The sequence below is a fragment of the Lupinus angustifolius genome, chromosome LG02 (assembly GCF_001865875.1).
Source record: "Lupinus angustifolius cultivar Tanjil chromosome LG02, LupAngTanjil_v1.0, whole genome shotgun sequence".
NCBI classification, from domain to species: domain Eukaryota; kingdom Viridiplantae; phylum Streptophyta; class Magnoliopsida; order Fabales; family Fabaceae; genus Lupinus; species Lupinus angustifolius.
Genome location: NC_032010.1, coordinates 20852494 through 20869522, shown reverse-complemented (window position 1 = coordinate 20869522; position 17029 = coordinate 20852494). Strand labels below are relative to the sequence as shown.

The window sequence follows — 17029 nt, the reverse complement described above, 5'->3', positions numbered from 1 at the left end:
TTCTTGCATGGTGAGTTGGAGGAACAAATCTATATGAAACAACCTGAAGGATTTGAAGTTCAAGGGAAGGAAGATCATGTTTGCTTACTGAAGAAATCCTTATATGGCTTAAAACAATCTTCTAGACAGTGGTATCGACGGTTTGACACCTTCATGCTCGAAAATGGCTATTGTAGAAGTGAGCATGATAGTTGTGTCTACTACAAGAAGCTGGCAAATAAGTCATTTATCTATCTCCTTCTTTATGTTGATGACATGTTGATCGCATGTAAGAACATGTCAGAAATAAAAAGCTTAAAAGCTCAATTGAGCTCAGAGTTTGAAATGAAGGACTTAGGAGCTGGAAGGAAAATTCTAGGAATGGAGATTCAGAGAGATAGAAAAGAAGGGACGCTCTTTCTATCACAAAAGAAGTATATTGAGAAAGTGTTGGAACGATTTGGCATGCAAAATGCTAAACCAGTCACTACTCCATTGGCGTCTCATTTCAAACTTTCAATGGCCTTGTGTCCACAAACTGAGAGCGAAAATGAGGAGATGTCAAGTGTACCTTATGCTAGTGCAGTTGGCAGTCTTATGTATGCCATGATATGCACTAGACCAGATATTGCACAAGCAGTAAGTGTGGTAAGTAGGTATATGGCAAGTCCTGGTAAAGTTCACTGGAAGGCTGTGAAGTGGATTATGCGCTACCTAAAGGGTACCATGGATATTGGCTTATTGTATGGAAAAGTCAAAGGTGTTGGAAGTAAGGTCATCGGATATGTTGACTCAGATTATGCCGGAGATTTGGATAAGCGAAGATCACTCACTGGATATGTTTTTACACTGTGTGGTTGTACTGTTAGTTGGAAAGCAACACTACAATCAATTGTTGCTTTATCTACAACTGAAGCGGAGTACATCGCAGTAACAGAAGCTGTAAAGGAAGCCATTTGGGAGAAAGGTCTAATTGAAGAGTTGGGTATACAACTAGAAGAAACAACCATCTACTGTGATAGTCAAAGTGCTATACATCTCACAAAAAATCCAATGTATCATGAAAGAACAAAACATATTGATGTTCGGATGCACTTTATCAGAGATATCATTGAGAAAGGAATTGTTAAAGTGGAGAAAATACCCAGTGCAAATAATCCTGCTGACATGATGACGAAACCAGTTCCAACAACGAAGTTCAGGCATTGTCTGGACTTGATTGATGTCCAGAATCTCTAGTGGGCATGAAGAAGAGCAACATGAAAATAGTTATGATAGTCTTTTAGCCAAGGTGGAGATTTATTAAATATTGGCTTAAAAGAAAAAGAGAATGATGTGGCAAAAGAAGTGGCTATGATGAAACATTCTTGTGGCCAAGTAAAATGAGTGGCTATAGTGTAACCTCTTTTGTAGCCAATGAGAAGAAGAGGTTGTGGTGAAGCATCTTTGTTTTTGGCCATAGGATCCTCAAGGCTTTGGCTATAAATAGGAATGCTCCAAGCCATTGTAAGACACACCAATATTCTAGCCTTAGTGCATATTCTCTCTTCTTCTCTTGTTCTAATATTGTGAGGAATATTTTAGTGTTTAAGATATAAGTGAGTGAGAGTGATATTGGGTGTGCTTGGGTTTTGGGAAGTGAGTGAAACACTTGAGTGAACTTGTAATTCTCTTTTATCATAGTGATAATATCATTGTTGCTTTTCAACCGTGGACGTAGGCAAATTACTGAACCACGTTAATTTCTCGGTGTCATTTTCTTTATTATATTTTCTCCATATGTCTTCCGCATCAACAGATATATAGTAACTTAATACTATGTACCTAAAAGTGATGAGACAAACTTTCTACTAAACATTTATTATCGTGACCTTACCAAACTATACTAACATGTGTATGGTTTAGATTGGTGAATATTTTCCAGTCATTTCATCATACCCAAACATTCAAACAAGGCCCTTAAAAGGAAAACTGAAAGCTTACATAAAAGATTTTGACATGTTTATTGACTCCTTTTTGAACAATGAAGAAAGTGGCCTGGAGTTAACTCAAATGGTTTGAAGTTTTTCTCGTTCAGATATTGTAATTGTGATTGTGATTGCAATTTAGGGTAGTAATTGTGGATAAATTTTAAAAAATGAGGTTGATGCACTTACATTCATGATTTTGATACAACTACTGACTTTATTAAAACCGTAATATTATGATTGAAATTACAACTACGGGCATCAATTTAAAACCCCAAGGTTTATTTTCGAAAATAACAATAGACTTTCTTTTATATGATCAAAAGAGGAAAATTTGATTTTGATAATGTGAATGGGAATGTTATTGTCTAAGCATTGAAAGTAAGGCTGATTAAGAAAAATTACCAATGGAGAATCTTATGTTTCCATTATGAATGGTACATTTATGAGGACACTTGGGAAGTAGAAGGGAGATTGTGACCTCAATTTGTTCTTGTCTCACTTAGTGTCTCCACCCAATTAAATTTTTTAATTTAATCAAAAAAAATCTTATAATAACATAAATTAATATTTTCACATTATTCTATAAAATTTGATTGGCTAGGTACATGTAAACAAGATTATCTTGGGACAGAGAGTCCTTGTCCCAATCAGAAATCATTGGTTTTGATTTATTTGTTTTATATTTTATATTTCCATATTTTCTATGTATAACTAAAATTTACCTTAGTTGGGGTGAGAATTGATCTTGTTTTATGATGTAATTGTAAACTTGTTTTATACTTATTCCAAAGGCATATTATTTATGATTAATCTTTATCTCCTCTCTTAAAACTTGTACTGACTTGGTCAATCATGAAATAATTTTGGGGTTTGGCACATGAATAACTCAACTAATTGGATCCATAAACACTTTCATTTTGTTTGGTCGGGGAGAACATAGAAAAAGTGGAAAGAAAGAATGTATGTCGGACATAAATAATCCTATAATTGATAGGCCCTCCTTTTCATGCCTAACAGGAATTGAGATCACATATTCTATTTTTTGCCCCTAATTTGTCTATCAGCTTAATTAAGAAATGATACATAATTAAAATGACAAATCATAAAAATATAAAATAATTTTTTTACATTATTTGGTAAAAATTGATTAATTTGAAACATATAAACATAATTTTTGTGACATAAGACCGTTTTATGTTCTTCCTACTTTTTCTCTCTAGATTTTAGCATGAGAACTTTGAATTGCTTTTGAAGCAAAGATTTCCGGTTCCATTACAAAGAAATTTCAAAGACCACAATCATATTAAGGAAAGGTAGCTACAAATGATAGAGCAATGTTTTATTTATTGGATATTGAAGACACTATTGGAGAATATAAGGTAATATGAAAAGAATTATTGAGAGGGTTAGCAACCTACTTGTTTATCTACTCTACTATCTATATAAGAATATAAAGGGCTGATGATATTACCATAATAGACATCTTTAAATGTTGACATTTGAAATATCAAAGGATAGAATTGTAATACAAAATTTAAACTAATTAAAAAAACCAAAACAATTATGTTGTTGCACTTGATAAATCTTAGTTCAACAACGATTCATGAAGAAGAAGAGGAGGAAGAAGAAAGAACTTAAACCAAGAGGAGAGAGGTAACACTTCTTTATTATTATTCTCTTAAGGAGAAGAAAAGGCTATATAAACAAAACAAAATAAGGGAAACTAACTTAACAGAAAAACTGAAATAACTAACCTGAAAAGGGGAAAAACTCAAAAGGCCATTAAAAGAAACTAATATTCCTAAACTACCCTTAACCCAGAAACAGGAAACCAAAAGAGGGAAGAAGGCAATTAATAACCATGGAAGAACCAATTATAAAGCTAACAGCCCCCCTCAAGATGGGCGATATAAGTCACATAAACCCAGCTTGAAAATGAAATCTTTGAAGGCGGAAGCATGAAGAGGTTTTGTAAATACATCTGCTAACTGAGCAGTGGTTTTGATAGGAAGAAGATGAACCCGTTTTTGCTGGATTTTTTCTCTAACAATATAGCAATCAATCTCAATATGCTTGGTACGTTCGTGGAAGATTGGATTGTGAGCCAAGTATATGGCTGATTTATTGTCACAGTAAACTGAAATTGGAGAGGGAGTGCAAATATGAAGGTCATTGAGAAGAAACTTCAGCCATTGTAATTCACAAACTAAGGTTCCCAGAGCTCTGTATTCTGCTTCAGTGGATGATCTACTGATTGTCCTTTGCTTCTTTGATTTCCAAGATATAAGGTAGAGCCCATGAAAATGCAGAATCCTGTGATAGGTTTCCTGGAATCAAGGCAACAAGCCCAGTCAGAATCTGAAAAAGCAGAGAAAGTAATAGGAGAGTTAGAGGAAAAGAAAAGTCCTTGAGATGGAGCTCCTTTGAGATAGTGCAAGACTCAAATTGCGGCCTTGTGATGAGTGTCATGAGGATTATCCATGAAAAGACTCAGTTGTTGAACATCATAGCAAATGTCAAGTCTTGAGATTGTGAGGTAGATGAGTCTTCCTACTAATCTTCTGTAGGATGAAGGGTCTAATAGAGGAGTGCCCTTGTGAAGTTGCATTTTTGTTGCAGGATCAAAAGGTGTGGAAACAGGTTTAGATGCTAGGGACCCTGCATCTTCTAACAAGGATAAAGTATATCTTCTTTGATTCATATGTATACCTGATTTGGATCGGACTATTTCAATGCCTAGGAAGTATCTTAAGTTGCCCAAGTTTTTGATTTTGAAAGAATTGTCCAGGACAGTTTTGACAAGGTTAATTTCTGGTATGTTATTTCCTGTGAGAACCATGTCATCAACGTAAACTAAAATAGCAGTGAAGTTAGTGGTAGTTTTCCTTGTAAACAAGGCTTGATCAACATTAGAATGATGATAGCCCAAAGTAAGGAGTTTGGAAGATAGAATGGTGTGCCATTCACGGCTAGCTTGTTTGAGGCCACAAATGGATTTGTTTAGCTTACAAACCAAGGTATTTGGGTAGTAAGAAGACCAGAGGGAGGGGTCATATATACTTCTTCATGTAAGTCCCCATGAAGGAAAGCATTGTTAATGTCCAATTGTTCCAAAAACCAATTATTGCAGGCAGCCAAGGCTAGGATTAAACAAACAATAGTGGTTTTTACAACAGGGGAGAAAGTATCAAAGAAATCTACTCCTTCTAATTGAGTGTAGTCTTTGGCAACAAGCCTGGCTTTGTGTCTTTCTAAAGTACCATCAGCCTTATATTTTGTTTTGTAAACCCATTTGCATCCAATTGGGTTTTTAGTAGGGGGTAGAGGCATAAGAGTCCAAGTATTATTATCTTGGAGAGCCTTCAATTCTAATTGCATAGCATTATGCCAATGAGGCATAAGAGATGCTTGTTTAAAAGTGGATGGTTCAAAAGTAGAAGTAACATTCAGACAAAAAACTTTATATGAGGGGAAACACTTATCATAAGAGAGGACAAAGGATATAGGATATAATACTGTTGCAGAAGGGATTTTAGTTTGAGGGTTAATATGAGCTAATTGGCAATGATAATCACGGAGGTGGGAATGGGGGCCTCTAATTCTAGATGATTGTCTAGGAGGTAGGTTTGTAGTGGGGATATGAGTATCTGGGATAGGATCAGGTTGAGTTGTGATGGTTGTAGAGGTAGGGTCATCAGAGGCAGGGGATGAGAAGTGGTGGGGTCTGCAAAAAGGTTGGGGTTGGGTAGTGTTTGGTTGAAGGGCTAGAAAAGGGAAGTGAATTTCATAAAAATATACATTTCTTGAAGTAAAAATGTTATGAAAATTCAAATCATAAAGGATATACCTTTTTGTTCCCTCTTTGTAACCAATGAAGGCACACTTCCTAGCTCTATGGAGAAATTTTGTTCTGTGGGCATAGATGGTGCTTGCATAGGTTAGACATCCAAACACTCTGAGATGATCAAGGGAAGGAATTCTGCCATGTAGCAGTTGATAAGGAGATTTATTTTTAGTAAAGGTGTTGGGAGTCTATTGATGAGATGTGTGGGCATGTTGGATGGCAAAATTCCATAGTTTTGGGGGAAGATGGGACTGAAAATATAGAGTACGAGCTATGTTTAAAATGTGTTGGTGTTTTCTCTCCACCACACCATTTGTTGGGGGTTTCAATGCATGAGGTATGGTGGAGAATGCCTTTAGAGGACCAGAATTGTTGCATAAGGAATTCGGCATCATTGTCAGTTCTTATTGTTTTTAGTTTAGTGCCAAAGTATGTTACAATAAAGAATATGAAATTGATCAAGTGTTGTCTAGTTTCAGCCTTGTTAGTGAGCATGATAACTCAAGTAAATCTACTATAATCATCAACTAGAGTAAGGAAAAATTTGTGACCAAAAATAGAAGGGGTGGAGTAAGGACCTCAAATATCAGCATGTAGTAAATCAAAAGGTTGTGTAGTATGGGTTTGACTGATGTTAAAAGGCAATTTCTTTTGTTTGGAAAAATGACAAGTATCACAAGGGGGGAAGTAGTACAAGGGGGAATAGAGGCAGTATGTTTGGCAATTAAATTCAAAACATTGCTAGAAATGTGACCAAGTCTTAAATGCCATAATACGCGAGACTGTTGTGATTATGCAGAAGTCTGAGTAGAAAGAACTGTGGTGTGTGGAAGATTGATTTGGAATAAGTCATGTTGAAGCTTAGTTGAACCAATCATCTTCCTGGAAGCATTCTGCACAATGACACATTTGTCTTGAGTGAAGATTAAATGGCATTTAAGGGTAAGGATTAATTTTTTTAGTGAAATGAGATTAACTTGGAATTGAGGCACATAAAGAACATTAAAAAGGGTAAAAGTAGGGGATAAAATGATTGTGCCAGATAGAGTGATGGATACTTTGTCACCAGCGGGTAATGTGATCAGGATAGGGGAAATATTTTTGGTTGTGGTGAAAAGATGTAAATTGAAACTGATGTGATTAGTAGCTCTAGTATCAAGAAGCCAAGGTGAGTGAGGAATACCTGGATTAGCAGAGTCATTGTGGATATTCACTGCAGAATTTGTTGTGCGAGTGTTTTCTTGTATGTTCTGGTTGAGAAGGTGCATGAGCCCTTGGTATTATTCCTCAGTGAAGCCTTGGATAGATGTAGTAGCTTGAGGTTGTTGGGTGGATTGGTCTGCTGCAAGGTTGTCTAAGGGGAAACTTGTGGCATGGTTAACCATTCTAGTTCTATTTGTTTGGTATCGAGGATGATAACCATGTTTTAGGAAGCAGGTTTCTATGGTATGGTTTGTTCTCACACAGAGAGTGCAATATCTCTTTGGTTGTCTGCCTTGACCATTAAATCTGCCACCCCTACCTCTATAAGGTTGGTTGTTCCTACCTCTATTGTGTTGAGAGTTGGTGTAATTTTTGGTAGTTTCTGAATTGAAATTCAAGGCCTTAGGATCCAGGTCTATGGGATGGGGGGTAGTAGTAGTAACTTGTCTTTCCTGTTGGATAAGTAAGGAGAAGGCTTTGGAGATGTTTGGAAGGGGCTCCATTAGCATGATCTGGGCACGCACTGGAGCATATTGGTCATTAAGACCCTTTAAGAATCTTACTACATACTCTTGTTCCTTGTAAAGGACACAAGAGCAGGGTATTGTACATGAGCATTTTCTAGTAGGTCTGAATGTTTCTATTTCTTCCCAAATGGTCTTCAATCAGTGAAAAATTCAGAGATAGTGAGGTTACCTTGGTGTAGGTGGTAGAATTCTTCTTCAAGTTCAGCAATACGAAAGATATCACCTTGTGAGAATCTGTCTTTGAGGTCTGTCCATAATTTTGAAGCAGTGTCAAACCAAAGAATTGACTTGGCTATGGATTCTTCTACAGAACGTTGAAGCCAATACAGGATTGTGTTGTTGCATCTTCTCCATGGACCATAGAGAACATCTTCAGGGAGAGGTCGTGGTATACTTTTGTCAAGAAAACCAATCTTGTTTTTGGATTCTAAAATCATCCTCATAGCTCTTGCCCAAGAATGGTAATTTTTACCATTTAGTAAAGGTGTAACTAACACCAATGTTGGATTTTCATTTGAGTGAAGAAAAAAAGGATTGGAAGGATTTATATTGAAATCAATATAAGTCTGATTCGCCATTTTAAGGGAAAGGAAAGGAGATCAGTACAAAGGATAAGGAGAAGGAAGAGAATCGGTTTTGAAGCTTTGGTGCTGATGATGAATCAGAGACTGCTCTGATACCATCTTACTGCAACAACGATTCATGAAGAAGAAGAGGAAGAAGAAAGAACTTAAACCAAGAGGAGAAAGGTAACATTTCTTTATATTATTATTCTCTTACATTGTTGAAGGAGAAGAAAAGGCTATATAAACAAACCAAAACAAGTGAAACTAACTTAACAGAAAAACTGAAATAACTAACCTGAAAAGGGGAAAAACCAAAAAGACCATTAAAAGAAACTAATATTCCTAAACTACCCTTAACCCATAAACAGGAAACCAAAAGAGGGAAGAAGGCAATCAATAACCATGGAAGAACCAATTATAAAACTAACAATAAATACTTTTTTACTTATTGTTGTAGTGTCATTGTTCACGTGCATATGCACTCTTCATTGGAAAATTTTCTCTCTCTAATAAGAAGGTAACATGTTGTATTTATTGCACCAATTATTTTAAACAAAAAACTATACAACTTTATTTTTCTCTCTCCAGATTATGTAACCATTTTCAAATTCAGATTTCAAATAACTTTTTTCCATTCATTTCAAAATTTGAAACTGCATACTATTTCATTCCTTTTTCGTAACAGTATCTTTCTCATGTATGCACAATTTCTTTTCCAATCTAAAACTCATTGAACCTTCTTTTCCATTAATTTTCTTCCTCAATCTTTTCTAGACACAATTTCTTTATATGTGAAAATTGATTCATAGGTTCTTATAACTTCCTTTCATGTTCTTCACTCATGGGATTCTAGGTTGTCAGGTATGCTTTCTCATCATAATAACTCATTTTGAACTGCATGCATGTTATTTTTGTGTTATTGAAATTGAAAATATTTTTAGTATATCAAACTTATTTGATGTTTTTTAGTTCAACATTTACTAAAATATATCATTTTTACCTACAAAGTTAACATTTTTTTTTAATATTTTTGCTCCATGAAGCTTATTTATGCTTTTTCAGTTCAAGATAATAATTTTGATGTTATCTTAGTATACATGTTATTTTGATGTTGTTGATAACATTTTAATGGATTAAACTTATTTGTTGTTTTTCCAAATCATCATTTGCTAGAAAGTTAACATTTTTATTGAATATTTTTACTCTATGAAGCTTATTTCATGCTTTTTGTGTTCAAGATAATATTTTTACCTCAAAAATTAACATTTTTTTGTGGGTATTTTTGCTCCTTCCAGCATGTTATCCTATTTCTCTATTCTTCTCTTTACATCAATATCATCCAAGTTAGATTTACCTTCTTTTTTCTAAATACTTACTATTTGTTTTGCTTTTTAAATCATTATTTACTAAAAAGTTAACATTTTTACCTCAAAATTTAACATTTTTTTGGGATATTTTTGCTCCACAAAGCTTATTTCATGTTTTTTGTGTTCAAGATAACATTTTTACCTGAAAAGTTAACATTTTTTGGATATTGTTTCTTCTTCCAGCATGTTATCCTATTTCTCTATTATTATTTTTACATCAATGTCATCCAAGTATGTTTTGTCTTCTTTTTCCTTAATATTTGCTATTTGTTTATGCAATTTTATGCTTTCTTTTCTACAAAAGTTTTATATATAAGTAACATACTTTTAATACTCACTTAAATCTCTAACTATGGACATGTAACTTACAATCATTTAAGCATGATTTGTTGGAATCAAGAGAATTATTTATTGCAACCTACTTAAGCACATTGTACTTAACGTATGTACTCGATCATACCATAATACATATCAAGTGCACTTGCTTTACATTTAATCACCGTTTAATATTTTCCTTATGGCAATATTATCTCATACTTTAACTCACCATCATACAATACTTTCTTTTTAATAAGAACGTGTATTATTTTTACACCTATATATGAGTCATGAAATCATTGTTTAATTAAATTTATTAATTATCACTTTAGGTAAAAAATTAACTATTGCAAATCTTATGATGTGTAATAAGTTGTGGGTAAAAAAAAGCTTTTCACATTTTAGAGATTTGTATTTTCTTAATTTACCCCAAAAATATATTAATTTTCCATCATAAGAATCACAAAAGGTAGGTTCATCTCTGACTATTAATAAACATATCTAAAAAGGTAGGTTCATCTCTGACTATTCTCTACTTATTCTTAATACCCGCTTAAATCTCTAATTATGGACATGTAACTCACAATCATTTAAGCATAATTTGTTAGAATCAAGAGAATCATATGTTGCAGTCTCCTTCAGCACAATATACTCAATGTAGGTACTCGACCATACCACAATATATACCATGTGCATTAAGTTTAATATTTTCCTTATGACAATATTATCTCATACTTTAGTTGAATATATATTGATGAATTTTTATTTACTTTTATTGGATCTATATTTTTCTTGCTTTTTTGAGTTTAACATTTTCTAACCATGTTATTTCAGGGTAGGGCTAGAAATATTACAGAGCCTTGATTGACCCAACCTTCTCTTTCTCAAAAGTTTTTCTATTTTTTCTAACATATCTTTGCTATACATTTGATGCAATTTTTCAAGTTTTTATTTGAATTATTGCTATAGAACAATGAATTGCAATGTATAACAACTGAATATTATGTTTAGTTCAATAATTTCCTTGCTTCCTCCATTCTAACTTCTATGTGTTATTTTGGATATGCATACTCACTATCTAACTTATTTGGTAAAAATGAATTATTTTCAGCATTTTTTATCAATCAAGCTTACTTTGTGTATTTTTAGTTAGACATTACATTTTCACTATCTAAGTTACTGAACCTTATTTTATTTTGTACACCTATATCCGAAGTTTCTATTTTTTTATCTAACTTTCTCTCAGCTTGTTAATTATTCCTTATTCTTCTTCATCATTAAGGTTTTAGAAGCAAAAGAAGATTTACAAGTGTTATAGAGGTCATGGAAGCTCCCAAAGATAAAAGAGATAAATCACCTACCAATGGACCAACTTCAAGGCTTAGAATATTGTATAGATTCAAAACCATATTGGGTTATGTTAAACTTTAATCTTTCCTCAACTTGCATTTTCAGTTTTATTGATAGATTGAATATTTTATTTTATTTTTTTGTTTAATGTTTGTTTTGGTTTTCCTTATACTAATAGTGATATCTATGTTTTGAACGGTGAAAAATGGAGTCACTAGCCCTGAGTTTCCAATATTACATGTTGGCCTCCGGAATTTTGAGGGATGGAAGTGATGTGAGTCATTCACTCTCATGTTTAAGTCATTTTTCTACTTCAAATGTTCAATTTGTATATTAATTATATTAAAATTATTAGATATTGACAATTCTCTAAGATGTAAATTTTTTAATCCTTAGATAAATGACTTTACAAACGAAAAATTAGCTTTTTTCTAATCACACTCGCGCCGTGCGCACACACACACATACATATATATATATATACATATATATACATATACATATATATACATATACATATATATATATATATACATATATATATATATATATATATATTCTTAAAGAACATGAAAAACATATTACGATTTGAAAATATATTGTATTAACTGTGATTTTCAGTGATATAACTTCTTATTATTATTAGGGATAGAACATCATACTTTAAATCCAAAATATATGTACCAAGTCTTGATAACTTTATTTGCAACATTCATCAAAGGTCTGAACTTGCAAACATATTGAAACAACCTAAGTTAATTATATGAGATGAAACTCCAATGACATATAAATTTTCTTCGAAACACTTGATAAAAGTCTTCAAGATAAAATAGGTACAACAACAAATGACTCAATTTTATTCGGAGGAAATGTTGAAGTTTTTAGGGGTGATTTCAGACAAATCTTGCCAGTGGTTCCAAGAGGTTGTCGTTCAGATATTGTACATGTAACAATAAATACATCTTATCTTTGACGTCAATGTACAATTTTAACTTTTACAAAGAACATGCGTCTAGAAAATCATGACAATGCAACAAAAATCAAGCAATTATGTGTATGGATATTGAAGTTGGGGATGGAAAATAATTCAAGCTTAATTATGGTTGTTCTAAAGTTCATATTCCAAAAGAATTTTTATTCTTGATTTTGGTAACCTGGTTGATGTCATAGTATCTAGAACTTATCCAAATCTACAACATCGCTACAAGGATGAACAATTTCTGCACTCTACGGAAATATTTACATCAACAATTGAGATTGTTGATCAAATCAATGGATATGTTCTGACTATAATTTTAGGTGAATTTTTTTACTTTTCTTTAAATTTTTATTATGTTTTATATAATAGATTTATTAAAGTTATACTAATAAATGCTCTAATGTATAACTATGGATGAGGAAAAGACATACCTACGTTTAGATTCAATTGACATTTCTGATGTTAATGAAAGTGATACATTCAACATACTAATTCTTGAATTTATAAATTCACTTACAACCTTTGGTCTTCTCAATTATAATATTAAGTTGAAAGTCCGAACTCCAATAATGATATTGACGAATTTAGACCCGTCTGAAGGATTATGTAATGATACAAGATTGCATATCACTAAAATATGGGGTTATATTTACCTAGATCAGTGTTCAGTCATAGTCAATTTTACATAGCTATTTCAAGAGTTCAAAGAAGAAAAATAGATTAAAGATTTTAATTCATGATAAGGATGGTCAACCACTAAAAACAACAACAAATGTGGTTTATAAAGAATTTTTCCAAAATCTCCAACATGTATTCTACAACTTTTTGTTCATAACAATTCTTTATTTATTTAATATAACAAGTTCAACATCATCTCAATCATCAACAACTTCACACCAACAATTAAATACATAAACATTATCTTTCATGAGGTAACCCTCAATAACATTGTCATTAACAAATTATATTTTCATTTTTCCAATAAATTCATGCACAATACATTATCACTCATGTGAATGCACGGATATCCTACCTTAAAACAGAGTTGAAGTTAAAATTGGTGAATAAATGCAGACTTGTATCTTTATTTATAAGGCTTCTCAAAATCCTTATGCATTAGATAGGATATACATGGGTTACAATTAATAATAAGGCAATAGGTTCTATTTAATACTATTATATAATAGTTATGGGTTCAAGGAACCCAATGGATATTCACATGATATACACATTATCTACAACAAACATCTCACTTCTCATCACTATATATATATATATATAGTTTAAGTAAGAGTATAATATCTAAGTATTATCAATATAAAGATTTATACAGAGTCATTTACTATTCATTTGTATTACTTTTTAAAAAAAATTAAATGATAATTAAATATAAATTGTGAATAATACAATGATAATATATCAAACATTGTTGATACATACATTTATTTCTAGTAATGAACAATATTTTTAATGAAATAATTTATAATGAACGAGGTAAAATTGTTATGTTGTTTATATTTATTTATGAAATAATTTACAAAGAAATGTTTTAATTTAAGTAAACTACACTAGAGTATAAAATAATATATATTGTTTTTAGTAGTACATAAACATTTTAGATGACACTGTTATGATTAATGATATTATTCATTTTGCTAAGAAGGATAGGAATGTGTGTATGTTGTTCAAAGTGGATATGGAGAAGATGTATGATTCGGTTAGTTGGGAATTCTTAGATTATATGATATCCAGGTTTGGTTTTTCGAGTTAATGGAGTAAATGAATTAATGAGTGCTTAGCTTCTACTACAATGTCGGTGGTCCTTGTGAATGACATGCCCTCAACTCAATTCTATATTTCAAAGGATATTAGGCAAGGGAATTCGATGGTGCCTTTTTTGTTTCTCGTGGTGGCGGAAGGTTTTGTGGGTTTGGTTCATATGGCAAGAAGTGGTGGATGTCAAGAAGGTTTTAAAATGGGGCGATCAGAGGTTGAAGTGACAGCTTTAAAATTTGCACATGATACAATAATGGTTTTCTAACCCACTATTTCTAATTTGTGGGGTGTAAAAACTATTATTAGATGTTTTGAACTAGTGTCTGAATGAAGATTAATGCTCATAGAAGTTATCTTTTTGGAATCTCAATTGAGAGCTTTATGAGATTGGTTTTTCTTGTAAGATTGGAGCTATTCCTTTTCTATACTTGGGACTTTCGGTTAGGGCAAATCCAGGGAGTACATCTACATGAAAGAGTGTTGTAGATGCAATGGCTAGGAGACTTGCTCCTTGGAAGCGGAAGCACATATCATTTGGAGGTAGGTCATTCTCCTGAACTCAGTTTTGTCAAATTTGAAAATCTACCTTTTGTCTCTTTATAAGGCTCCTAAGAAAGTCATTCATAATCTTACCATCCTTCAAATGAAGTTCTTATGGGGAAACAAAAGAGGTAATAGAGGCATCCATTGGTGAAATGGACAGAGGTTTGTAAACCGAAGAAGCAAGGTGGGTTGGGTGTTAAGGATTTAGCCAAGTTTAATGAGGCTTTGTTGGAGAAATGGAAATAGAGAAGATTGATTGAGCCATATTCACCTTGGGTTAGAGTGTTGGATCCGAAGTAAAGTCCTGACATGAGTCGCTTTGATTTAGATTTGGCCTCGAGGTGGTGGATGGACTTGGGTAAGATCAGTTCCTAGAGTGGAGCTCAAGATGGATGGTTGGACTCTCATATGTGGAAGGAAATTGGTGATGGTGGATCGATGTTATTTTGGCATGATACTTATTTGATAATCATTGCTATAAAGACATGTTTCCGGGACTATTTTTGTTAGCAGGGAATATATAGGCTCTAATAGCGGATTATGGTGTTTGTATCAACGAGTCTTGGAGTTGGCACATTTCTTGGAGACGACAACTATTATCTTGGGAGGAAGATTCAGCGGATCAACTATATGACCTTAAAAATTGTCATGGTTGTAGGCGAGGTATCTCTAATAGATGGAGGTGGTGTCTATATGCTTCTCGGGTTTATACAGTCAATTCGTCATGCTTGGCGCAATTAGAAATTGGTATCTCTGCTAGGGTTGATCTTCTTAACAGGTGTTGGATTAGTTGTGTTCCGGTGAAGGTTTGCTACTTTATGTGGAAAGCGTTGAGAGACATATTATTAGTGAGCTAGATTTGAACTGTGTTTTATGTATAAAGCAAGTAGAGTCAGGTGATCATCTCCTTTTAGCATGCCTATTTACATCGTCAGTGTGGAAATGATTCTACTTTTGGTTACAGGTCTCATTCTTCTCCCTAACTCTATTTATGATCTTCTTGTGATGCATGATTCTTTTTATAAAGTACCAAAAGGTAGAAAGTGTTGTAGAATGCTTTGGTTCGTTGTGGTGTGGTCGATTTTGCTTATAAAAAATGATGCAATTTTCCATGATAAAGAGGTTAGTCATACCTAGGTTATGGACTTAATTCAAATTTAGTCATCGACTTAGTTTTGTTTTATTAGTGGCCCATGTATTTATGATTTTGTGCATTGGTGTATAGACTCTAGGTCTTGCATTTCTCATACCAACAGCATTAAGTGCTTGTAATTCAACGTTGTTATATATTTGGTTGACACTCTTTATACCTTGTTAGTATTTTTTTCATTTATAAAAAAAGAAAGTAGTAACCAAACAAAAATTATATAATCTGGGTTGATTATGTTTCATGTAAATATAATGGTATTAGATCTAAATCAATAAATAATAAAATTACATGATAATAGAGTGCGACATATTTATTATAATGTTTACTTTTAAGATTTCATACTTTAGAATAATATAATAAGTATAAAGGTTTGTATATAAATATATTATCTGCCATTTATTTATATTAATTATATTTAAATTTTAATAATAATTAAACATAAATAATAGATGGTGCAATGATAAAATAATAAACTCTTACATTATTAGTGCATATATTTTTTTTTGTACTTTATAATTGCATAAGATTTAGGATAAATTTGATCTCTATTTTAGAATGAAGATAATTATTGAGAAAAATATGGTAAAATAAACTTAACTGAAATATATAAAGCGTAAGTTAAGGTGACACATCCAAAATTTAACTTAGTTACACCTAATTAGCTCCAAATTTAACTTAGTTACATCAAAATATGATCAATACTCCTAATGTTAAAAATATAATATTTAGCTCTATCTCCTAATGGGCGTTCATTGTAACTAAATTCATCTTCTTTACACTTATAACTAGTATAATGTATATAGTGCTTTATGTATGTATAAAAAGTGGATGATACTATGTATAATTTCACTAAATTGTATGGATAATATATAGAGAGAGAGGTTGAGTAGTATAGAAGATATTGAGAGGTGTAATGTATGACCAAACAATAATATAATGAATGAAAAATGTGTCTTCTTATTTAGGTATGTTTGTGGACAAATTTAGTTGAGTCAAATCTAATATTGGTGAGCAGGACTTGACCCTACTTGCTCATACAGTACGGTGTGATCATGATCGAATCTGAATAATGTCGGGTTTAAGATTGGGTTCAGGTTCAAAGATTAGAGTTGGTCAATATTTAGGGTCAGGTAGGGATCAAACACGACTCGTCTTAACTCGTCCTATGGTCATTCACTTATCATGTTTGTATCTATTTTTATTCACATGTATAGAATAATGTCATCTTTTTGTCGAAAATATAATTGATTCTCTAATTTTTGATCATATATACATGATTAATAATATATACAATATATCATTTAATGTCAAATTACACATTCATAATAATAAATGATATTGAGAAGACTTTATCTAAAATGAATATATATTATATCTAATCGAATCTAGGGTAAGGTTCAGGTTTAAAAATTGTCCAGGTCGATATTTAGGGTCGGGTTAGCTTCGGGTTTATGATC

General features: G+C 32.4%; 1 protein-coding gene across 1 annotated transcript; it reads right to left on the bottom strand.

Moving 5' to 3' along the window:
* Window positions 7658-8101, bottom strand: LOC109328178. Its single transcript, XM_019561508.1, has one exon. The coding sequence runs from the start codon at window positions 8099-8101 to the stop codon at window positions 7658-7660; it is 444 nt and encodes a 147-aa protein (XP_019417053.1).